Source organism: Pleurodeles waltl, chromosome 6 (assembly GCF_031143425.1).
Source record: "Pleurodeles waltl isolate 20211129_DDA chromosome 6, aPleWal1.hap1.20221129, whole genome shotgun sequence".
Lineage (NCBI taxonomy): Eukaryota > Metazoa > Chordata > Amphibia > Caudata > Salamandridae > Pleurodeles > Pleurodeles waltl.
This window is the reverse complement of record NC_090445.1, coordinates 1,676,634,959-1,676,661,447: the sequence shown is the minus strand read 5'-3', so window position 1 is coordinate 1,676,661,447 and position 26,489 is coordinate 1,676,634,959. Positions and strand designations below refer to the sequence as shown.

Here is a 26,489-nt window from a genome sequence, read left to right as displayed (position 1 = left end):
TTATCATATTGATTTTCTTTGCCAAAATAATTGGAAAATGCCCTGCAGTTGCTGTGGATGAAATTAAGTCTCCAAATGAATAATGGCCCGATGATTTTGAAAGCCAGACTTCTGTCTGATAGTTTCACGTCCTGGAAAGGCGCCACATCGTATTGTTGACTCAGGACTAGAAGGAGGTTCACCATTAAAGAGCATCATTTGTTGTACAGTGGCTGAGAGGCACCTCTTGTGATGACCTCAAGCGAATCTCTATTGATAAAAGAGGAAAAACAGGAGGACCTGTTACTTCAGGAGAATGAGTACCTTCGGTAAGTACCACACTTTGCTACCCTGACGTGTTTTAAAGCATTGGAAATCACAGAGGATTGCTAGATCTGTCAGTGCGGTCAACGTGTATCTAAATGATTGGTTGAACGCAAGGTACGCCATAGTTATTATTAACCAATAAGAAGATAGTGATTTCAAAAACTCAAGAACTGCATATTTTGCAGAGAATGATATATTTATTACTGCACTTGCGAATGCAGTTCTTTCCTGCACAGAATGAAACAAACAAAACAGTCGTGAATATTACAGCATAAAATTAAAACTGAATGAAAAGGTCACTTTAAGATCTGGAGCACCTTCTTTAAAATAACGTAAATGACGGATTTTACAAGCGCTGTCTGAAACTGCGGGGTAAGATCAGTGTTTTCACATTGTAGGGAGATTGGCCATATGTACGAAAGCTTTTTCCCATAGACACAGAATGGGTAAAATCCTTTGCCACATCTGGCCCATTATGTCTTAATCACATTTGCACTTTAAGGGCCTGCCATGTTACCCCATGTTGCCCTGTTGTACAGCGAGCTGACACCATTGCAGCTGTGATTTATACAAATGTGTGTTACATGCCTAAATAATAGTACGAGCTTTCACTGAGGAGCTTTCTGGAAACATAGACATGTATGTGTGTATGTATGTATATCCTTTTACAGGGTGAACTTCGCCAAAAGGCAACATCTGCTATACAAGGTCAAAGGTAAAGACACTCATTGAGTGACTGGAGGGGTAGCTGGGCTCTGGGTGTAGTGATGGACTTTGTCATTACTGAGCACTCTTTAAAGAGGGGTTTATTCAACTCTTTCCTAAGTTGGAGCAGGGCTGGGCAATGCTGATAGTTATATATATGTTGTTCCTGATCCTAGGTGCCTATATAACCAAGATAAGTTGCTTTGTATTATAAATCCAGTTTTGATGCTAAACATTTTTTAGGGGTTCTATATTTGGAACGTTATTTTGCAACAATGTCTAGTTTGGGTATTAAAGCTTCCACACAAGTTGAGAAGTCTTAGGACCTCAATTAGAGTTTGGCAGAGGGGTTACTCTGTCACAAACATGACGGATATTTCACCCGTAGTATTCCAAGTTCCATTGGCAAGAGTGAAAATCTAATATGGCGGACAGGATATCCGTCACATTTGTGATGGAGTAACCCACTCCACCAAAGTCTAAATCAGCCACTTAGTTTATATTTTTTTATCCAGGCTGATGGTGCCCTGGATACACATGTGCCGAGAGCTTTCTGAGGTGGTGAACCTGTCGGCTGGGGCTCAGCTTGAGTTAGGTCCTGAATTTCCAGATCTGAATGAGGTGCAGGGAGAGTTTGAGGCATTGAATGTACAATAGAGGATACTTTCAAAGGTGCCGAATGAAGAGTTTGAAAATGAAATGTTGCACTCTAGAAGCCCGGGGAACTCCAGAGGTTATAGAAGGTTCTGGGATCTGGAGCTGCTTTTGTGAAAGAACTGATGTAGGTTGTATGAGTAGGAGGTGGACCAGTGAAGGGCACTGTAAGTGAATTCTATTTCAGAAACCCAGGTGTGGATAAGGTTGAGATGGTCAATGATGATGGCATCTGAAAGTGCTAGCAGCATCAGGAGGCAGTGGTTGGGGAATAATCTGTGTGTTTTCACACTAGACCAATGAGTTATCATGGTTTTTTGCTGGTCACTCGGCATACTAGCTTAACCTTTTCTACAATAACCTACATTTCCGTAGAAAAAGAACAGCATCTGTGGGACAGAGCACAGAAGGATAAACTGGCACCATCATAATAGCATGTGTTTGGCTTTAGAACTTTGACTTTCTAGCATAGGCACTGCAAGTAGGGATGCGGGGATGCTGCAACACCCCCAAATTATGCTGGAGCTCAGATGGTGAATCAGCAATAACGATGCCTTTACATTTTGTTTTCAATGTCACAATTGCAGTGCCTTCAAGGACAGAGGTCCAATATCAGGATATGTCTTCTGACAAATTGCTGCTTATTCTTTTTAAGATGAGAATTGGTCTTTACTTTCCTTTCTATGACTGAAAAGTTTCTAAAATGAACTATCTGACAATGTTGCTGGGTACATGGAGTGTGAAAGGAAAGAATGTAGTTTGACAGTTTTTTCAAAACACAGAAAATGCAAATACCTGGAACATAACTCTACAAATACTTGAGCAGTTTGGGAAGCACAAATGGATCAAATTTTTTTGTAATTATGAAGTGTGGTGGAAAGAAAGATTTTAATAGGATCTGAAAAATCAAGACACTTTACGTGGTGAGGGGCAAATGGTAAATGTTGTACCTGGCTTTTTGACAGGGTCATCCCCAAACTTTTTGCCTCCTTCCTCCTATTTTTTCTGACCTGTTGTTGTTGGCTTTTGACCTCTGGGCACTTTTACCACTGCTAACCAGTGCTAAAGTGCATATGCTCTCTGTGTAAATTGTACTATTGATTGGTTTATCCATGATTGGCTATTTAATTTACTTGTAAGTCCCTAGTAGAGTGCACTACATGTGCCTAGAGCATGTAGATTAAATGCTACTAGTGGGCCTGCAGCACTGGTTGTGCCACCCACTTCAGTAGACCCTTAACCTTGTCTCAGGCCTGCCATTGCAAGGCCTGTGTGTGCAGTTTCACTGCCACTTCGACTTGGCATTTAAAAGTACTTGCCAAGCCTAGAACTCCCCTTTTTCTACATATAAGTCATCCCTATTGTGTGCCCTAGGTAACCCCTAGAGCAGGGTGCTGTGTAGGTAAAAGGCAGGACATGTACCTGTGTAGTTATAAGTCCTGGTAGTGTAAAACTCCTAAATTCGATTTTACACTACTGTGAGGCCTGCTCCCTTCATAGGCTAACATTGGGACTGCCCTCATACACTGTTGAAGTGGCAGCTGCTGATCTGAAAGGAGCAGGAAGGTCATATTTAGTATGGCCAGAATGGTAATATAAAGTCCTGCTGACTGGTGAAGTCGGATTTAATATTACTATTCTAGAAATGCCACTTTTAGAAAGTGAGCATTTCTTTGCACTAAAATCTTGTTGTGCCCTTCAATCCACGTCTGGCTAGGTTTAGTTGACAGCTCCTTCTGCATTCACTCAGACACCCCCCTAACACAGGGTACTCAGCCTCACTTGCAGACATCTGCATTTTGAATGGGTCTTCCTGGGCTGGGAGGGTGGAGGGCCTGCCCTCACACAAAGGACTGCCACACCCCCTACTGGGACTCTGGCAGACAGGATTGAACTGAAAGGGGGCTTGGTGCATTTCTTAGACACTCTTTGAAGTCACCCCCACTTCAAAGGCACAACTTAGTATAAAACAGGGCCTCTGCCCTACCTCATCAGACACTTGCTGGAGAAGAAACCTGAACCAGAAACTACATCCTGACAAGAAGAACTGCCTGGCTGCTCAAAGGACTCACCTGTCTGCTTTCTACAAAGGACTGCTGCCTTGCTGTTGGCCTGCTGCCTGGCTGAACTCTTGCCTGGCTGTGAAAGTGCTCTCCAAGGGCTTGGATAGAGCTTGCCTCCTGTTCCGTGAAGTCTCAGGACCAAAAAGACATCTCTTTTTCACTTGGACGCTCCGTGCGCCGAAATTTTCGACGGACAGCTTGTTCCGCGGCAAGAAAAACGCTGCACACCAACGCTGATCGACGCAACGCCTTGGGGACGACTGAAACTTTGACGCACGGCCTCGCAAGGACAACGCCGCCCGACTTCCAAGGAGAAATCGATGCGACGCCTGCCATGAGATCGAAACTTCGATGCGCAGCCCCGCAGAACGACGCGCAGCCGGAAAACAAGCAGGAAAATCCACACACAGACCTGGGACATCTGGTAATCCCCGTGATCCACAGAAAGAGACTGTCCGCGCGCCGGAAAAAGACGCACGACTTCCCCGCGTGAAAAATAACGACGCAAGTCCGTGTGTGCTGGGGAGAAATCGACGCACACACCAGTTTTCCACGTATGTCTTCTCCTGTGGCCCTCTGAGGAGATTTTCCACCAGAAACCAGGTACTTTGTGCTTGAAAGAGACTTTGTTTGCTTTTTAAAGACTTAAGACACTTTATATCACTTTTCAGTGCTATCTTTACAAATTCATATTGCAACTTTGATCGTTTTGACCTGAAAATACCCAGATAAATATTATATATTTTTCTAAACACTGTGTGGTGTATTTTTGTGGTGTTATATTATGGTGTTGTATGATTTATTGCACAAATGCTTTACACATTGCCTTCTAAGTTAAGCCTGACTGCTCGTGCCAAGCTACCAGAGGGTGGGCACAGGCTGATTTTGGAATGTGTGTGACTTACCCTGACTAGAGTGATGGTTCTTGCTTGGACAGAGGGCAACCTGACTGCCAACCAAAAACCACATTTCTAACAGTAAATATTTGTTATAAACTGATTTCCACACATTATCCTTTGTGCACTATACAATTGTATCAGTAAAAACTGTATGACAGTGAGAAGTTTTTGGCCATTTTAATAAACAAATATGCTGTCTGTAAGTGACATTGTGCTACAAGACTTTTATTTTATACTATAGTTGTGACAGTGTGCTTCAGAATGACCCACCGCCTACATACCACATTCTTACCACTTTCCCGCTGAATGGGCGCAACTCCTTTGCTATACTTCAGATGTGGGACTCTTGGTTTTTCCCAAGCCCTATGACTTCAGTGATGTAACATTGACACCAGCACTCCCACTGAAAATTGTTACAGCACCTCTGCTTTCTTGGTGCTTCCGGCAGAGCACTTTGAATGCCCATTGTTCTCAAGTCCTAACATTCCTAATCTTCCAAGTGAAATATGCCAAACACAGTTTGTCTTAAACTGTGATATGAACTGAACAATTACCAGGTTAAACAGTAGCAATTCTACAATAGGTACATATTATTTTTTAAAAGGTTCATTCTTCACTCCATAAGTGCTTTACTGTATGCTTTGGTAAATTGTTGTTATTCACGAAACATGCCGACACACATCTGGCTGCAATAATCTCTAGAAATAGACAAAATGTAGTTTCTTCCTTTTCTCCCAGCATGCCTCTTTTCCCCGTTCTGATTGGAAATCTCAATAACTCATGCCATTTCACAGCAATAGCTCTGGTAAATCCTCGCAACTCGTTTTGTCCCGAAATGTCTAGTATATCTTTTTCCTTTTTTTTGGCCATCAGGAACTTGGACCTTCCCCAACCCCATTATTCGTCCTACATCCATATTGTTTCCACAAAAATATTAAAATGTTGTAAATGATATGGACACCTGTTGTGGTGTTTTCACTTAGGCACAAAGAGTCAGCTTTGAAATAATAGTTCTTCTCACGCGGCACAAGTATTTTATTTGAGAATGCTTGTAGGCATCATTCTGTGGACAAATAGAAAATTAGGGCCTGATTTAGAGTTTGGCAGATTGGGCTACACTGTCACAAAAATGACGGATATCCCGTCCGCCATATTACGATCCTATTATATCCAATGGGAATAGTAATATGGCGGACAGGATATCTGTCACATTTTTGACGTAGTAACCCGCCCGCCAAACTCTTACAAACTAAGGTCCTGATTTAGATACTTTTGATGCTAAACATTTTTTTAGAGGTAGGATATTTTAAAAGGTATTTTACAACGATATCTAGTTTGTGTAGTAAAGCATCCACACAAGTTGAGAAGACACAAGTTGAAAAGTAACCCACTCGGCAATCTCTAAATCAGGCCCTTAGTTTATTCTACACAAAAGAAGAGCAGCCTTAGATCGACCAGCAGGACTCAACTGTAGCACTCTTCTAAGCACATTCTAATTCTACCCGAATATTCTACACATTAAAGTAACACTACTTACATGATGCATACAACACATTTTTTCCTGTAAACATAAAAACTAAGAAAACAATAATAGCAATGAAAATAATACACTATGACATTAACCTAAAAGTTACAAAAGTATGATGCCCCCTGCTTGAAAGTGGTTACTGGGACAGGGAAAACTGTTAAATTACTATTAGAACCCAAGTCTACCTTTTCCCATACCTTTTCATTGGAGATTATCTTCCAACACACATACACACCCATAAAAGCATCTTTGGCTCAGAGGATTTACATTATTTTTTCCTCCTTTTATTCTTTATTGTTCAGTACAAAAATACATTTTTTCTCCATTGTAACATATTTCTCTCTGATCAATCTTTACCTTTGTCTATGTAGGTTGTAATGGAAGCACGTTACTCCAAAAAAGGAGTAAGAATGGGTGCCTCTTGTGCGCCAAGCATAGCAAATATTTTCACGAGCTATTTTGAAGAAAAATATATTTACAATGAGGTGACCCCCTTTTTAGAATCTACATTGACAACATCTTCTTTATTTGGGCAGGAGAGCAGGAAACACTGAATACATTTATTAAATGGCTCAACCTATGTGATTGGAATCAGAAATTTGGGGCCAGCAGTAGTACAGAACAAGTGTAATTCTTAAATATTTAGCTCAGACACAAATCAGGAAAGTTGGAATTAGATTTGTCTCATACAAAAATGTATTAGAAAAGGTAGACTGGAGTTAAAATAACATTTTTCTCATACAAGAGATCTGGAAAATAATTAACAATTAATACTGTAGAAACTCTTACAAGTTCTCAGGAACCCTTCTTGCTCTCTCATTCCTGCAAAAATAGTAATGACTATTTTATCTATCTACAAGCTCTTCTCTAGGATCAAGAGTAACATCCCCCTTACAGGAAATACAAGTCACAGAAAGAACATCATTAGACACTTGGGGTCCAGTCATACTACTATCACACACTAGAGTGTTGTTGTCACATTCCCCACTCACATCAAAATATGAGCAACGCACAGGACCACCTTTTGACTTATGCCTGACCTCCAATTCTCCTTCAAAAAAGAAATCCACATGAGATTCCATATTTTTCCACCTTCCTCTCTAACAGCTTTACTAAAAACCTCCACTACTGTTACAGTATGCAACCACTTAGAAACCCTCTATTAGCTACACAGACATTTTCAACCGCACCAAATCGCTAACCTTCAATCTAGACTCTGGAAACGTTAATTTAGAACTTTTAGCTTTCATTTTAACTTGATATATCTCCACACACTTCCTAACCTTAGAAAAATCAATCTCAACATCATTCACATTTTTTCCCCCTCAGCCACCAAGGCATCAGCTTCAAATTAGGTTTCCTTACTTGCATCATTTCAAACAGAGACATCCCAGTATCCAAATTAGGAGACATCCTATATGTCAAAGGTGTAGCCTGTAATGCTTTCCTCCAAGACAATCCACTCTTCATAGCCAATTGAAGAGATTCATTAATGACCCAATTAAAGCATTTCACTTGACCATTGAGGGTGATAATTTGACACTTTTTTTATGAGAGATCCCACATCTTGCTAGGAAGAATCCAGTTCTTTACTCATTGTCTGACACTAATTCCTTTGGTATCCCTTCACAGCCAAAGACATAAACCAAACATTTAATAACATGGTTGATAGTTACTTCTGGACATTTCTTAAAGTAGTCAGTTAACACAATTGCATAGCCTCCTTATTTGGTAAAACCCTGAACGGACCTAAAATGTCAATTCCTAACTTTCTACAAGGTATGTTTGCATATTCGATCGCACTAACATCGACTACTCCTGTCCTGGCTGACTTATCCCTATTCACAGATAGTTTGCATTCTGTCACCCAGTTGTCAACCATACCATTAATTCTCTAGGCCGCCAGTAAAACTCATTGATTCTCCTTTTGGTAGTGGAAATTCCATTGTGACCTTCATGTCCTAACAGAAAAATTCTCCTCCTTTAGGTGTGTGGAGGAACCATCTTGTCACCTCTCATGACAATGCAATCAAAAACTATCAATTCATCCTTTACCTTGAAAAAAAGGTTGCAAATCCCCACTCAATTTCCTTTTCTCCAGCCACATTTTGACCAAATAATCCTGAACGAGGTGCAAAGCACACTCACTAAGTACATAATCACTCCATTGTTCCTTAGTTATATTCTTCCCAGAACACATAGGGTCTGATTTATTCTTAGGTGGACAGGCTGTTGGTCTGCGATGGGAACTGAGTACATTTTTTCCATCCCCATGGTGGAGAAGCTGCTCACCTAGTTTATAAATGACCTGCAACCAGGTGGCCATTTATGAAGGCATTGTCAGGAAATGTCATCATAGCGGTTCCTGGCAAAGCATTTTACTGTTTGCTCCCGAGCTGCATCAAAAGGAGCAACCCTGTAGCAAATAGTGTTAATTTTTCTTTTTGCGTAGAAAAAAAGTTAATGCTTCCCTCGACGTGGGAGGCTTCCTTACAGGCATCATAAAGCACCGAATCACACCATTTTTCCTCTGTTATAATCTTGTCAGAATAATCATCCCTGCTCCACACATTCACATCATCTACAGTGTACGCCACATCACACTCCTACTCTTCCCCAAATCTATCCTTACCCATCAAAGGAAAACGAGACATGCAATCTCATGTGCATATTAACACAACCAGGAACATACTTTACTACACATGGGTACACTTGCAACTTGGGTGCTAAACTTGCTATAAGTGCCTTTAACACTCTCCCACCCCAGCTGACAATATGTTCACCAAAGGCTTGTGGTTTGTTCTTTTTGCTAACTTTGTTCCCCACAAAACCTGTCAAAAATGTTGAACAGCCCACGTACAAGTTAATTACTCCTTCTCAATTGTGCCATAGTTACACTCTAAATCCCTCAACTATCTGGAGCATAAAATACCACCCATTCTTTAGTCTTATCTCTCTCAATTAATACAGCACCCAGTCCACCTCTTCTGGCATCCACTGCCGCAATCCACTCTTTACCAACTGTATATGATTTTAAGAAAGGTGCTGCAACAGTCTCTCTTCGGAACAGTTCAAGAGCCTTCTGTTGACTATGACCCATTTCTATTTGGCCTTTTTTTAAACAACTGTCTAAGGGAATGTACTTTGCTCACACAGTCTTGCACAAATTTCCATAAAATTCAGTCAGCCTTAAAGAGGATAATATTTGATCATTAGATGTAGGAGCAGGAGCATCTAAAATTGTCTTCACATGGTTAGGTTTAGGTTTAATGGCTTCATTGGAAATCCTGCCTGACATTACATTCGGAAAATGTCAACGTTAAACCCTTGCTCTCCAGTCTTTCCAATACATTATGAAAGTTCTCATCATGTCCTCATTGGTTTTCCCAAACACTAGTACATCGTCTTGAAAAGCAGTTGCCCACACAACATCTTCCAGCATGTGTTTTATTAGGGGTTGAAAGACTGAAGCAACACTTGCTAAGCCAAAGGTCATCCTTAAGTATTGAAGCATATTTTCAGGGGTTACAAAAGCTGTTAAATGGTTGCAATTTATGTGTAATTCCACATGGTGACATGTGCTTGCTCAGTTGACAGTGGAAAAAACAGTTCCTCTGGCCATTGTTAAAACTAGTTAATGGAGATTCAGAAGAAGGTGTCCCTCTACTCAAATTTCAATATTGAGACTGCTTAAGTTTACACATAGACACAATTCACCAGACCCCTTTAAGGAAATGGCCACAGGAGGCGTCCATGGAGAACACTCAATAGGCTCAATATTTTTTCTCACACAAATCATCCAACTTTTTTAAAAAAATTGTCACAATGTGCTTAGGGCACATGCCTTACCTTGTGCCTCACAGGTTTTTCTTTCAGAGTAATCGTATGCTTGAAACCCACATATTTTCCCCAATCTTTCTTGAAATGAACTGGGAAAAGATATAAATATTTTTGATACAGAATCCTCTTTTCATTGACCCGATGGTATCGCATAAACAGGTGGCAAAACATTAGGATCCAATCGTATTCCCATTTCCTGATGATGACGCCACCCTAATATAGCATCACCTTTGGTTGCTATATATATTTTGCCTCTTATTGCTCATCTCTAAAATTCCAAATCCATCTATATGTATACCTCCAAATCAATATTGTGACCAGAATATCCATCTGGTTGAACATCGGTGAAAATTAATTTCTTATGGCCCCATGTTTTTGTTAGTAATGCCTTTCCTGTGATGCTATACCAGGCACAATAATCTACCATCATTGAAAATGGTTTACCATCAATGAGCATCATGCATTTGGGAAAACCTTTTCATTGCTTGTCTTTCACATACAGAATAGAATTGAAATCAACACCATCCTCTCCGCTCTCATCATAAGCGCTGCAATTCACCTTTGAAATAAAACAGCTTTATACACTCTACTAAAGTGCCCCTTTTTCTTCCATTGAATGCAAACTTTATCCAACGCGGGACATCCCTTGTAATTCACCATGTGAAATGAACTTCCACATCTAAAGCAATTGATACCATTTTTTTCTCTCCTTGCTTTAATGGTCATCATCAATCTTTATTCGCTCAAAAATTCTAAGACCATAAAAGCACAATAAATTCATACACAATATTTACAAAGTAAAATATTAAAATGCTAACATTTTCTAAAAATACAGCCATAATGCATGCAGATCCTACAGTGCAGTCCATAGAGACAATTTAGGAGGCGTAAGAGTTCCTCAATCTGATTGCAGCAATTATTTAACTAAGTACGGAGGAGCAAATTTCCGGCGTCGCTAAAGACTGTAGATATCTAAAATCCTCTTTCTATTCTGTACAGTGCTTCTTCATTAAAATTGGGTGCAAAAACCTAACTCTTGATGAACAAACAATTTACAAAATAATATAAAATGTTCTGAGGTTTCAGAAGCGACAACATCACCTGGGCAATATAAGAAAAGATCTACTGTAGGGCCAGCTACTGGAAATGCAACTAGGTGGTGAACCAAATTTAGGGGTAGATTTATGCACCTAGTGCAGCGCCACTTTTCTTGTGCTCCTTAGTGCCCCGTTAACGCCACCATGTGTGCACCGTACTTAAAATACGGCACACCATGGCGGTAGTCAGGGGTACTAGCGTCATCACTTTTGACGCTAGCCTGGCGCTTTGCAGGATTAGCATCAAAAAGTTTGATGCTAATCCTGCAAAGCACCCAGAGGCTCATTGAAAACAACGGGAGCCTCGCTTTAACGCCTGCTCCAAGCACGCGTTAAAAATGCTGATGAAATTGACACAAAGAAATCTCTTAGACTTCTTTGCACAATTGTTTCGGCCCCCCCTAGTGCCAAAACGCCTCCCTTGCATACATTATGCCTGGCACAGGCATAATGTGGCGCAAGGGGTTATAAAGTTGCACAATGCAAGCATAGCAGCACTTTGTAAATATGGAGCAGCATTTTTGGTCTTCCAACGCCACATTAGCGTAAAAAAAGTATGCTAATGTGGGTAATGGCACTAGGCCCTCTTAAATCTCGGCCTTAACCTGAACCAAGTAAAAAAACCTATGTTGAGCTTTGGTGAACCAGGTTCAATATGAATTCATTGCTGGTCCATTATAAATTTGAATGTAGTTCACAACAGAGTGCAGACCTGGAGACCGTACAATTCGGCCTTCTTCCCTCTGTGATGCAAATTCCCTCTCACTTTATCCTTTTGACTGCAATTTATCAGTCCCGGGAAGTCAAACAAGGTATTCATGCCCAAACTATAAAAATTATAATGTAAGTCAGCCATGGGATGGAGAGCGATTTGTCTAAGGATAAACAGTCTTTCAGAACGTCTTGAGAAAAGCCAGCCACCTGCGAACTCCAAATTTTCAGCCACAAATACAGAGGGGCAATGCCAATGTAGTCCTCTAGATACTCCATTCCAAGTTCAAAATGTACAATATAACTAGCGGTAGTACGAGGAGCTGCAAGCAGTCAACACAATTCTTTTTCCCATTATCTGTACTTTTGTTGGCATGGCACAACCCCATACTCCTGCCCCATAGGCTCTAATGGGTAAACATTTACTGTTATAAAGCTGGATCATCTCCCTGATTGGCTTAAAACCAATCCTTGAGGCAACTCTGACTATCATATCACACGATGCCCCCATTTTGTGTGCTCTCTGCTTAATTAACCTCTCCCAAGACCCACTGGCATCAAGCTGTAAACCTAAATAATAAAAAAATGGGACTTTCTCAAACATAGTCCCCCCAATATAAAAACACTTAGATTTTGTGACATGGGGCCCGCACGTAATTACAAATCACTTTTGTTGGTTAACCTTAAGTTTTAACTTTATCATGAAATCATTAAATCCATTTAAGTGACTATGAAGGCCATTTGCTGTTAAAGCTAAAGAACAGCATCATCCTCATATAAAAGTATGGGCACCACCTTAAACCCAATTCTGGGGCCATCTTTGCTGTATGTCTGTAAAAAGGTTCCTAGGGAGTTTATATACAGTAAACATAGAAATGGAGCTAAGATATAGCCCTTCCTTACACCTCTGGAAACTCTAATTGGTGCAGTACACCCTCCTTCAGGAGTATAGTGAACTGTAGTAGTTGCATCGTGATGCAAACTTTTTATTAAGTCCAGTAATGGCTGGTCAATACCTGCCTGATACATTAGATGCCACAGAGTTTACCTTTCCACTAAATCGAAGGCACAGGAGAGGTCCATGAAGGCCATGTGAAGGGCACCTCTTCTGGCCTTGACATACTCGCTCCAAATGAGTGTTAAGTTAAAGGCTTGTTCTAACTGTCACTAAACTGGGTCTAAAACCATATTGGTATGGTGAAAAAAAGGAAGTGGCCTCTGCCCAATCCTCCAACCTGCCAAAGATTACTCACCCAAGGATTTTTACAGTGGATTCTAGTAGCGAGAATGGGTTTTTATGGTTAAAAGCTTTCCTGTTCTTAGAATAAGTAGGTCTTCTCACCATACTAACATCTGAACAAGTATCCAGAGACTTAGGGCCTGGTTTAGAGTTTGGCGGATAGGGTTACTCCGTCACAAACATGATGGATATCCTGCCCGCCATATTACAATCCCGTTATATCCTTTGGGAATCATAATACGTCGGACAAGATGTCTATCACGTTTGTGATGGAGTAACCCATCCACCAAACTCTAAATCAGGCCCTTAATATTTTGGCCCCTAATTTTGTTTACAAACTTTTCAGAATGCATAATGCCCTTAGTAATGTTTATATTATCACTTAATGACGATTCTATTCCTGCCCATATTCTCTCTCTTGTTTTTTCTTTATTTTAATCTTCATCTTAATTTGGTTCCTGAAGACTTGTTCATATGCAATGGTTGCAAAATCACAGGACCCTGCTAGTGTTCGAAAAGCAGACACACAGATGGAGTAAATTACTTGCCCTCATGGTTGAGAGACCATCTATCTAATTTATAAATGATTGCTAAACGGGTGGTTATTTTTAAAGGCATTGGCAGGAGCCGCCGTCACAGCGGTTCCTTGCAGGTAACTGTTTGCTACAGGGGTGCGTCAGAAGGAGCAGCCCTTTAGCAAATGGTATTCTTTAGTCTTTAAAAAAATGATCCAGAACCAGAATTTTCTTTTTGAAAAGATAAAAAAAGTAATGCTCCCCAGCTTCTCCCAAGTAGGTGGAGCATTATAAATGTTTTACTGTTCCTTACCGCCACGTTTTATCTAGTGGTAAGGAACACTAATAAATGACCACATGTCCGCCCATTTAAACTGGATGGACAGACATGTAGCCGTGTCTCCAACTACCCTTACTCCATTAGGCCATCAGACAACTTTGGCCACAGTGGAGACAGACTAGTCTGCTAGTCTCCACTGTGGCTAAACTGAAGGTCTGGCCACTTTTAATTTTTGCAGGCAGACCTTTATATTGGCAGTATGTATTCTCCCTCACTGTTGCAACGGTGTACACATACCACCAATATAGTTTTCAAATGACTCAACCTCTTTTTGAGCAGGAAATAACATTTAAATCGCTCAATCACCATACTAATTTTCCTTTCAATGCTTATTACTTTAATAGTTTGGTCTAATCTATTCATATCACCTGCACCTTCCAAAGGAGGTAGATTTTTTAATTCTTTCAAAGCTATTCCTCATAGACAATGCTTCAATAATGATAAGTTCCTCTGAGCAGAAGAATTTTTCCCTTGAAGTACTTACACATAGGCCATAAACATGGGCTACCACAGTTCCCATTCCATTTGTGATTCCACAACTGATTGTAGAAAAGGAGATATGGCTGCACTTGCCATGGTAGACTAAAAGCAACCAAACTCACTATATGGAAAATGTAATATTTTCCTGTTCTCTCCCAAAACAATCCCAATCCAAAATGGACATCCATATAGTACAAAAGGAATTATCAGAGCCGATCCCAATCTAAGATGGCCACTGATTCAGGTGCATTCCAAATAATATAGGATTATTATAAACGTTATTTGAACGACATTGAAAACCTCATTAAGATGGCCAACAACATGCATGAGTCATACAAGAGCACATTGTCCTGGCAAAGAATTGTGGGATACAAACATATTTCCAGGAATACCAAATGGCAATACAATGGTCACCAGAGCGTGCAAGCTGTGCATGAGCACGTACTTGTAAGGTCAGACCCACCATAGGAGATGTTGCTTAGTTACTGCTGCAGACTTCGGAGCTCCCAGCCGGAAACCCTGTAGGAGATGTAGCCCACTTAAAACTGCACACTATGAAGCTTTCAGCTGGTAACTGAGCCCCAAGGTACTGCTCAATCAACACTCCGATATTCCCGATGCAGGACAGCACAGTCTCCGAGCACCATGAACCGATTAATGCACCATACATTTCCTCAGTACTAGATTGGCACACCAACTGTTTCCAAGTGAACATTGCTCTTCCAAAGCCTCATGTTTATTGCCACAATGTAGTAAAGCGGGTCCACACAAGTTGAGGAGACTTAGGGCCTGATTTAAACGTTGGCGGTAATGGTCCCGCCATTGAGTTTTCAACTGAAAACCCTTTTGCCGCAGTGACTGTTCGCTCACTGTATTTAGATGTTGGAGGTCCCATAGACGAAAGCCCGCATTGGAACCGCTGTCTCCGCCAAGAAACACCACCTGCATGGACAACGGGAGAGGGAAAAGGAAATGCTTGTGGGACCCCTGCCACTGTTCCTACCGTGCAGATTTGGATGTGCCTTAGAGCCAAGGAAAATGTGGCGATCTGACCTCCATGTCTGAGTTAGCAATTGGTTGGGAAAAGGGTGAAAACTCACCTTTTTTCCCCATTCCACCCCCATCTTCGACTGATCACGACTGAACAACACTTGCCACCACTGCTGCCATCTAGGGAGAAAGCACAGGCCCCCATCTCCGGACTCGGAGATAGGAAACCCACATTGCCAGGGTATGTTGGGTGGGTTCTGCACAGGAGTCCGGAACCACTGCAGGCATACTCATGTCACAGTAACTTTTTAAAATCACTGTGACATACATATGTCCAGGAGACAATTATGTCACTCATGGATGGGGGACACAGTTCAACACACATATCGCACACATACACAACTGTCATTGTGGTGTCATCATTCCTTGCAAAATGAATCCTGGCACCACAATGATGGTACACTCACACTTGCTGATGGTGTCCATGTGTGCGCATTGCAAGGGGACCTGTATGGGTAGGTTTGTGCTTTCTGTTGTGTACGTGAGTCAGTACACATATATGTGTGTGTGTGTGTGTATTTGCTGGTTTCGGTGGAAGGAGCTGGAGTGTGTGTTTGTGTCTGTATGTGTGTCACTTGAATGTGAGATTGATGTTGTGTATGTTTTGTTGCTGTGTAACACATTCAGGTGAGTGTTGTGTGGTGTATGCTGTTGTTTCGTGATGTCGTGTAGTTGTACTTGTGTGTGTGTGTTTGTGTAGCTGAGTGTGTAGTTGTGTTGGATGTTGTGGTTGTATCATGTGCTGGTGCAGTGTCAATATTGTGTGCATGTGTACTGTCATGGATGTATGTTGATGTGTGTTTTCTGCATGAACGGGTTGTGTTGTTTTGGAACTGTAATGGATGATGATGTGTATGTGGTGTGTTGTGTAGTGCAGTGGGGCACCTATGGCTCAGAGACAGTGTGTGTGTCACTTAACTCTATTCCATAGCTCCTGCCATTGTACGAGGTCAATTGGGTCCCACTGCTGTCTCCCTCCGTCAGAAATAAATCGCTAGTCCACCACTTGCAGTGCTGTAACATCTGAATATGGGGGTGACAGTCTTCTCACATCTGCTGTTGATGCGGCTTGGCAGTAACACCACCAAGATCTAAATCAGGCCCTTAGTTTATTTAACATGAAAGAAGAACAGCTTTACATCCACCAGTTAGGCTCAACTGTGTTGCTCATAAACCACATTCTAATTTTACCCGAACATTCTACACATGAAAGTAACACTAGTTAAATTATGCATAAAACTGTTTGGAATATTTAAAATATGTCAATAACTGTTGTGAGAAATTCAGGTCAGGGAATCCAAGGCATTCAGACGTTAGTGAGCCACAGTCATAACAACAGGTCTCTTTCGCATCTGGTGTCCTGGTTTCTCAGTAATGTGGACCCTTGAACCGGGAAACAAGTAGCCCTTTTAGCATTTAACTATCAAGTTAGCAAGGCAGGGCAGTAAAAAGGCTTTTTCCTTTATACATGTTAGAAATGGGGTCTTTGGTTAGCAGTCAGGTTACCCCCTGTCCAAGCAAGGACCCTCACTCTAGTCAGGGTAAGACACACACAATCCAAATTATTCTGTGCCCACCCTCTGGTAGCTTGGCACTGAGCAGTCAGGCTTAACTTAGAAGGCAATGTGTAAAGTATTTGTGCAATAAATCATGAAATAACACAGTATAACACCACAAAAATACCCCACACAGGGGGTCATTCTGACCCCGGCGGTCTAAGACCGCCGGGGCCAGGGTCGGCGGGAGCACCGCCGACAGGCCGGCGGTGCCCCGCAGGGCATTCTGACCGCGGCGGTTCGGCCGCGGTCAGAAGAGGCAAACCGGCGGTCTCCCGCCGGTTTACCGCTGCCCTTAGAATCCCCCATGGCGGCGCAGCTTGCTGCGCCGCCATGGGGGATTCTGACACCCCCTACCGCCATCCTGTTCCTGGCGGTTCGCCCGCCAGGAACAGGATGGCGGTAGGGGGTGCCACGGGGCCCCTGGGGGCCCCTGCCGTGCCCATGCCAATGGCATGGGCACGGCAGGGGCCCCCGTAAGAGGGCCCCGAAAAGTATTTCAGTGTCTGCTAAGCAGACACTGAAATACGCGACGGGTGCAACTGCACCCGTCGCACCCCTGCAACTACTCCGGCTCAATTCTGAGCCGGCGTCCTCGTTGCAGGGGCATTTCCTCTGGGCCGGCGGGCGCTCTTTTGGAGAGCGCCCGCCGGCCCAGAGGAAATGTCTGAATGGCCGCCGCGGTCTTTTGACCGCGGTGCGGTCATTCAGCGGCGGTACCCTGGCGGACGGCCTCCGCCGTCCGCCAGGGTCAGAATGAGGCCCACAGTGTTTAGAAAAATATAGAATATTTAGAGAATTATGAAAAGACTCTTAAGTTTTTAAAAAGCAATAAGTGTCTCCTGCAAGCACAAAGTACCTGGTTTGTGTCTAAATTACCCGCAAGGGGCTGCAGGCGAGGAGATGCGTGGAATACGGTGAGGTGTGCGTCGGTTTCTCTGGGCGCACACAGAAGATGCATCAATATTTTTCCACGCAGTCCGGGCCTTGTGTCGGTTTCCGGTGCAAAGACTTGGATCCTCTTCGGGTTGCGGGGTATTTGGACAGCCCGGGACAATGAGAAGTCCTGGGCATGCAGGACGAAGTCACAGGAGCTGCGTTGATCCGGTGGGCAATGTGGGGAAACTTCTGTCGCATGGCAGGTGCTGCGTCAATTCTTCTCGCAGGAAGTCGGGCTGCGTCGTTCCAGCTCAGCTATGCGTTGATCCAGTAGGCTGTGCGTCAAACGTCCGGTCGCAACGCTGGCGCTGCATTGTTCCGGTTCGGCGTGCAGTGATTTTCTCAACGTGATGCAGGCTCTGCATCATTTTCGGCAGGCTGTACGTCAAATTTTCGCTGCACAAAGAGTTCTTTGCCGGATGAAGTCTTATTGGCCCTGGGACTTCAAGGAACAGGAGGCAAGCTCTATCCAAGCCCTTGGAGAGCATTTCTCAGCATGGCAACAGCAGGGCAGCAGTCCTTTGCATAAAAGCAGTCAGGTGAGTCCTTTGGGCAGCCAGGCAGTTCATCTTAGCAGGTTGCAGGTTCTGGTTCAGAGTTTCTTCACCAGTGGTATCTTGTCCAGAAGTGTCTGAGTTGGTAGGATCAGAAGCCCTGTTTAAATACCCAAATGTTCCTTTGAAGTGGGGGAGACTTCAAAGAGTGGCTTAGAAGTGCACCAGGTCCCCTTTCAGCTCCATCCTGTCTGCCAGGGTCCCAGTAGGGGGTTTGTTAGTCCATTGTGTGAGGGCCGGCCACTGTCCTTTCAAATGTAAGTGTCAGGCCAGCCACCCTTCCAGCCCAGGAAGTCCCATTCAGCATGCAGATGGGTGCTGGTGTGGCTGTGCATCCTGTGTTTGGGGTTGTCTGAGTGAAATGCACAAGAGCGCTGTCAACTAATCTAGCCAGACGTGGATTGTAAGGCACAGAATAATTTAAGTGCAGAGAAATGCTCACTTCCTAAAAGTGGCATTTCTAAAATAGTATTAATAAATCCAACTTCACCAGTCAGCAGGATTTTGTATTACCATTCTGGCCATACTAAATATGACTTTATTACTCCTTTCAGATCAGAATCTACCATTCAAACAGTATATTAGGGTAGCCCTAATGTTAGCCTATGAAAGGAGCAGGCCTCATAGCACTGTAAAACGAATATAGGAGGTCTACACTACCAGGACATATAAACTACACAGGTATATGTCCTGCCTTTTACCTACATAGCACCCTGCCCTATGGGTTACCTAGGGCCCACCTTAGGGGTGACTTATATGTAGAAAAGGGGGAGTTTAAGGCTTGGCAAGTACTGTTAAATGTCAAGTCGAATTGGCAGTGAAACCGCACACACAGGCCTTGCAATGGCAGGCCTGAGACAAGGTTAAGGGGCTACTTAAATGAGTGGCACAATCAGTGCAGCAGGCCCACTAGTAGCATTTAATCTACAGGCCCTGGGCACATTTAGTGCACTTTACTGGGGTTTTACAAGTAGATTAAATAATTGGGTAGGAACCAAGGTCACCATGTTTTAAGGGAGAGAGCATGTGCACTATAGCACTGGTTAGCAGTGGTAAAGTGCGCAGAGTCCTAAAACCAGCAAAAAACAGTGTCCAAAAAGTGGAGGGAGGCAGGCAAAAAGTTAGGGGTGACCACCCTAAGGCTGTCAGGTCTAACATCTGTCCCCACCAGCTGAAAGTGGGGAGAGGTACCCAACCTCCTGGGTGTTCTCATCGCTAAGGCGGAAGTATCTGGAGAGACCATCGGCATCGGCGTGATCAATTCCCAGGCGATGCTCCACAGTAAAGTTCATCCCCTGTAGGGAAATGGACCACCTCAAGAGTTTAGGATTTTCGCCCCTCATCTGCATGAGCCATCTGAGGGGCCTGTGGTCTGTCTGAACCCAGAAGTGAGTCCCAAACAGGTGTGGTCTCAGCTTCTTCAGTGCCCAGACCACAGCAAATGCTTCTCTCTCAATAGCACTCCACCTCTGTTCCTGTGGTAATAGTCTTCTGCTAATAAAGACTACTGGTTGGTCTAAGCCCTCCTCATTTAGCTGTGCTAGAACCACACCTATGCCATGATCTGAAGCGTCTGTCTGCACAATAAATTCCTGGGAGTAGTCAGTTGCCTTGAGTATGGGGGCTGTTCACATGGCTTCCTTCAGGAAGAAAAAGGCTTTCTGGCAAGCCTCTGTCCAATTCACCAACTTAGATTGTTTTTTGGATGTCAGTTCTGTTAAGGGAGCTACTAGGGTGCCATATCCCTTAACGAATCTGCGGTTATATCCGGTGAGGCCCAAGAAGGCTCTCACCTTTGTTTGGGTTCTAGATGATTGCCAGGTCTTGATAGTTTCAATCTTGGCCTGGAGGGGCTGCACCTTGCCACCACCTACTAGGTGTCCCAAGTACACCATGGAACCCTGCCCAATCTGGCACTTATTGGCCTTGATGGTCAGGCCTGCCTGTTGCAGGGCCTGAAGCACCTCCTTGAGGTGGAGCTGGCGTTGCGCCCTGCTGGAAGTATAGATGGCAATGTTGTCTAAATAGGCTGTGCAAAAGGCATCCCTGCCAGCTAGGACCCCGTTAACCAACCGCTGGAAGGTAGCGGGGACATTTTTCAATCCAAAGGGCATTACTATGAACTGGTAATTGCCCTCAGGAGTAGAGAAAGCGGATCTCTCTTGAATCCCTTTAGTCAAGGCGATCTGCCAGTACCCTGATGTAAGGTCAATGGTACTAAGAAACTTGGCAGCGCCGAGCCTGTCTACGAGCCCATCAGCTAGGGGGATGGGGTGAGCATCTGTCTTTGTGACAGAGTTGAGACCCCGGTAGTCCATGCAGAACCTAAGTTCTGGCTTGGTACCAGGAGCAGCAGCCTTGGTAACCAACACCACTGGGCTGGACCAGGAACTACTGGACTTCTCTATCACCCCAAGAGCCAGCATCTTGGCAACGTCCTCCTTGATGCTGGACCTCACTTTGTCTGACACCATGTAAATTTTGTTCTTCACAGGTGGCCTGTCTCCTGTGTCAATATCATGGACACACAAGTCTGTGAGCCCAGGAGTGAGGGAGAACAGGGAGGAGAACTGCTCCAACAACTCGTAGCAGTCTCCCCTCTGATCTAGAGTCAGGTAGTCAGAGAGATTAACACCCTCCACTGACCAATCAGCTTCTTTGGCAGAGAGGAGGTTGGGAAGAGGCTCACTCTCTTCCTCCATGCCCTCATCTGTCACAAGAAGCATACTGACGTCAGAACTTTCAAAATGAGGCTTCAGTCTGTTGTGGTGGAGAACCCTTAGGGGGTTTCTATTGGTCTTGAGGTCCACTAGGTAAGTGGCCTACCCCTTCGCTCCTTGACTACGAATGGGCCAGTCCAGTGGTCCTGGAGAGCTCTAGACTCTACTGGCTCCATGACCATTACTTTGTCTCTAGGTGAGAATTCTCCCAGGGTGGCCTTCTGGTCATACCACTCCTTCATCACTTCTTGACTGGCCCCGAGGTTGCTCTTGGCCTGTTTCCATAAACTGTGTCTGGTTGCGGAGGGCCAGCATGTAACTCACCACATCCTGGGGAGGTCTCTTGGGAGCTTTCTCCCATCCCTCCTTTACTATGCTTAGTGGTCCCCTGACAGGGTAGCCATAGAGAAGTCCAAAGGGGCTGAACCCCACCCCTTTCTGGGGCACCTCCCTATAAGCAAAGAGAAGGCATGGCAAGAGTACGTCCCATTTACGCCTCATGGCCTCAGGTAGGCCAGTGATCATACCTTTCAGGGTCTTGTTGAACCTTTCAACAAGCCCATTGGTTTGAGGATAGTAAGGGGTGGTAAACAGGTAGGTTACCCTACACTCATCCCACATGGACTTCATGTACGCTGACATGAAGTTTGTGCCTCTGTCAGACACAACCTCCTTTGGGAACCCCACACGGGTAAATATCCCCATCAAAGCATTGGTCACCACTGGTGCACTCACTGTCCTTAGAGGGATTGCCTCTGGATAGCGGGTAGCATGGTCCACCAAAACCAGGATAAACCTGTTGCCTAGGGTGGTTTTGGGGACCAATGACGTTGATGCCCACCCTCTCAAAGGGGGAGTGGGATCAGGGTGGCCTTAAGCCTTTTCCCTGTCTTTCCACTAGCCTGGCAGGTTGGGCAAGCCCTACAGAAATTATCTGAGGCTACCCGCATTCTAGGCCAATGGAAGTAGGTGACAAGCCTGGCAAAGGTCTTGTCTTGCCCCAAATGTCCTGCCAGGGGGATGTTGTGTGCCAGGCCCAGCAGAAAGGCCCAGTAACACTAGGGGACCACCAACACACGTGCTTCCCCAGCGGCCGGTACCTTAGGCTCACTGTAGATGAGATAATTCTCCCAATATATGTGGTGATCGCCAGAGGCTTCACCTGCTGCTTGGGCTGAGACCTGTTGCCTCAGACCCTCAACAGTACGGCACTCCTTCTGCACTTTGCAGAATTCCTCCCTGGTTGGTCTAACCTCCATTTGCCAGCCAGCAAGCTCAGATAGGTTACCCAGGGTGGCAATATCTTCCCCAGTTGGCTCAGGGGCCTCCTCTTCTGGGACCCCGTCAACCACCGCAGGAATATCTGGGGACGGTTTCCTGCGCCCCTTGCCCTTCCTCTGTGCAGCTTTCTCAGCCATTGTTCCAGGCTCCAGACACCCTTGACTCCCTTCCTGGGCAGTCATAGACCGTGTGGTCATGCAGACCCACGCAGGCAAACCTAACATTTCCATGTGGGATCTGAGCTTTACCTCTTTCCAGGCAGTGTGCTCAAGATCATTACCTAACAGACTATCTACAGGCATGGCAGGAATCACAGCTACTTTTAGATTACCAGAGACCCCCCACACACACTCAAAGGGAACCAGAGCTACCGGTAGGTGGCTCTCGTGATTGTCAGTGACTATGACCTGGTGGATTGTATTAGGGATGACCTGCTCTGCTGACACCAGCTGACCCCTGACAGTAGTCATACTGGCTCCTGTGTCACGCAGAGCCTCCACCCTTTGCCCATCAATGGTGACCCACTGCCTATACTTGGAAGTATTGGCAGGCACGTGGGCTTTTGGCACCATTTCCTTATCTCCCAGGGATATTAGTGACACCTCTATTTGCTCCCCAAAGCTAACTGGGACATCTCCTCCCCGAGCGCTACACTAGCAAACCCAGGTGTCTGCCCTCCAGTGGGGGGCTGTGCCCTCTTGGGACATTGGGAGTCACCCTTATAGTGTCCAAACTTGAAGCACTCTAAGCATTTTGAGATAAACTTCCCTTTCTTCTTGTCAAAGTACCTGGCTTCCTGTCAGATTCAGGTGGGGACTGGTTACCACCCCCCCTTGGATATTGTTTTGAGGGCCTTTTGAGAACTCCTTATTTTTACGTTTTTCTCCCCCCTCTTTCTTCTGGTGGGAACCCTGACCACCTTTGTGTATGTCCCCCCCAGGTACCTTCTTGGACACTCTGGTGCTAACCCAGAGGTCTGCCTCCTCAGCAAGCTTCCTAGGGCAGTCAGCTTGCTGTCAACTAGGTGCTGGTGTAACTCTGTAAAGCAAACACTGAACATATGCTCTTTCAGGATCAGATTATATAACCCCAAATAGTCATCTGCTTTACTGCCCGCACCCATCCATTCAGTGCCTTACTGGAGAAATCAAAAAAGTCTACTGAGTTCTGTGTGGAGAGTTTGGTGCTGTCCCTGGACCTCTGATGGTACTTCTCAGGTGTCAGCCCAAACTTGGCAAGCAAAGCAGTGTTCATGGGTGCGTATCTGTTTTGATCCTTAGGATCCAATGCAAGGAGTGTGTCCCTCCCAACCACTGGTACATACCACCACAAGGCCGTCCCCATTGCTCTTCAGAGACCCCATGAGCCCTTAGTGCAACTTCATAAGCAGCCAACAACTTATCAATGTCATCTCTCATCACATAACTTGGCACCACATTTTTGGGTATACGAACCTTCCTTTCCCCAGCAGGTCCTGCATGTACGCTGCCCCCATCACTGCTGGATTCAGACTGCCTCGCCTTGATACCCAGCTCTTTGAGCCTCAGTTCATGAGCCAACAAAAGTTTCTTTTCAGCCAAAGCCCTGTCAGCCTCTGCTTCAGCCTGCTTGGCTTCTCTCTCTGCCCTCCTCTCCTCCTGTTGAGCTTACATTTTTTACTTTGCCATTTGCAGTTGAAATTCTCTCTCTTCCCTCCCTCCCTTCCTCTTCGGTCAGGCCATGGCGAGAGACCCTGCTCCCTGGTTTAGCAAAGGGCACAATTTCAAGGGTAACATCCCCACTACTGGCAAAAAATCCTCTGAGGGGCCCTCCTCTGGGCCCTCCTCCTCAACATTCTTATCTGATTGGGCTTCTGCCCAGGCACCAGAGGCTTTTGGTATTCCTCCTTTCTTGGAGGCACCCTGGGTAGGTATTCCCATCCCCCTTCAGCTGGTTAAGAGTGTATGCCTCCAGCTTGGCTAGGTCAAAATCTTTAGCTCCTGCTGGAGGCCCAGCCAGAGACATATTGAATGAGAATTTAGGTAAAATGTCAGGCAGAAAAACGAAATTGCAGAAAAAGATAAAAAATCAAGTTGACCTTCAACTGTAGGTAGGTAGTGTACCCATAGCTGTTGTATGTCACTGCACAAATACGAGTCCTATCCTCACCGCTGATCACCAATGTGGGTATTTGGTTGGCAGTCAGGTTACCCCCTGTCTCAGCAAGGACCCTCACTCTAGTCAGGGTAAGTCACACGCAATCCAAATTATCCTGTGCCCACCTTCTGGTAGCTTGGCACTGAGCAGTCAGGCTTAACTTAGAAGGCAATGTGTAAAGTATTTGTGCAATAAATCATGCAATAACACAGTATAACACCACAAAATTCCATCACACAGTGTTTAGAAAAAATATAGAATATTTCTCTGGTTAAATGCAGGCACACATTGAAATATCACTTTAGAGAATGATAAAAAGAGTCAAGTTCTTAAAAAGCAATGTGTCTCTTGCAAGCACAAAGTACTTGATTTGCGTCTAAATTATCCACAAGGGGCCGCAGGGCAGGAGATGTGTGGAAAACGGGGAGGTGTGCGTCGGTTTCTCCGGGCGCACACATACGATGCGTCGATATTTTTTCACACAGTCAGGGCCTTGTGTCGGCTTCCTGTGCAAAGACTTGGGACCTCTTCGGGTTGCGGGGTATTTGGATGCCCCGGGGACGATACGGAGAAGTCCTGGGCAGGCAGGACGAAGTCACAGGAGCTTCATCGATCCGGTGGGCGATGCAGGGAAATTTCTGTCGCACGGCGTGCACTGCGTAGCTTCTTCTTGCAGGAAGTTGGGCTGCGTCGTTCCGGCTCTGCTTTGCGTCGATCCAGTGTGCTGTGCATCAAAGTTCCAGTAGCAACGCTGGTGCTGCGTTAATCTTCTCTCGGGAGCCAGGCTGTGTCGTTCCGGTTCGACGTGCAGTGATTTTCTCACCGTGATGCAGGCTGTGTGTCGTTTCTGGCAGGCTGTGCATCAACTTTTCGCCGCACAAGGAGTTCTTTGCAGAATGAAGTATTTTTGGCCCGAGGCTTCAAGGAACAGGAGGCAACCTCTATCCAAGCCCTTTGAGAGAACTTCTCAGCAGAGCCAGTGGGCAGCAAGGCAGCAGGGCAGCAGTCTTTTGCAGAAAAGCAGTCAGGTGACTCCTTTGGGCAGCCAGGCAGTTCATCTTAGCAGTTTGCAGGTTCTGGTTCAGAGTTTCTTCACCAGTGGTATCTTGTCCAGAAGTGTCTGAGTTGATAGGGTCAGAGGCCCTGTTTAAATACCCAAATCTGCCTTTAAAGTGGGGGAAACTTCAAAGAGTTGCTTAGAAGTGCACCAGGTCCCCTTTTCAGTTTCATCCTGTCTGCCAGGGTCCCAGTAGGGGGTTTGGCAGTCCATTGTGTGAGGACAGGCCACTGTCCTTTCAAATATAAGTGTCAGGCCCTCCACCCTCCCAGCCCAGGAAGACCCATTCAGTATGCAGATGGGTGTAGGTGTGACTGAGCATCCTGTGTTTGGGGTTGTCTGAGTGAAATGCACAACGGAGCTGTCAACTAACCTAGCCAGATGTGAATTGTAAGGCACAGAAGGATTTAGGGGCCAGATGTATCAAGGTTTTTTGCATTCGCCATCGGTGCGAATGCCCGTTTGCTAATGCAAAAAGCCAGTTCAGAATGCATAAAAGACATTCTGAACGCAATTTTAAAGAAACGCTAAAATAGCGATTCCTTAAAATTGTGACCCTGTTTAGAGAGTCGCACATTGCGACTCTCTAAATAAGAAATCGCAAATAAGGATTCCTTATTTGCGATTTCTTAGCACATGTATGAAGCCATTCCTAAATGCGATTTGGGCATTTAGGAATCGCTATTACCATGTGCAAAATGTAAAAATGCATTTTAAATACATCTTTAAAATGTACATGTAAAGCACACATGCCCTTTTGGCATGTGCGCACCTTACATGTCCCAAAAAATAATTTTGGGGTGCAGCAGAGGGGGCCT

General features: G+C 44.7%; 1 protein-coding gene across 1 annotated transcript in view; it reads left to right on the top strand.

Moving 5' to 3' along the window:
* Positions 1 to 231: 231 nt before the first annotated feature.
* LOC138301809 (solute carrier family 2, facilitated glucose transporter member 8-like) overlaps positions 232 to 26,489 on the top strand; it is a 114,713-nt gene continuing 88,455 nt past the window's right edge. Inside the window, exons 1-2 of the mRNA XM_069242310.1 lie at positions 232 to 308; positions 1,527 to 1,659. Coding sequence (XP_069098411.1) covers positions 232 to 308; positions 1,527 to 1,659 — 210 coding nt within the window. The remainder of the gene's footprint in view (positions 309 to 1,526; positions 1,660 to 26,489) is intronic.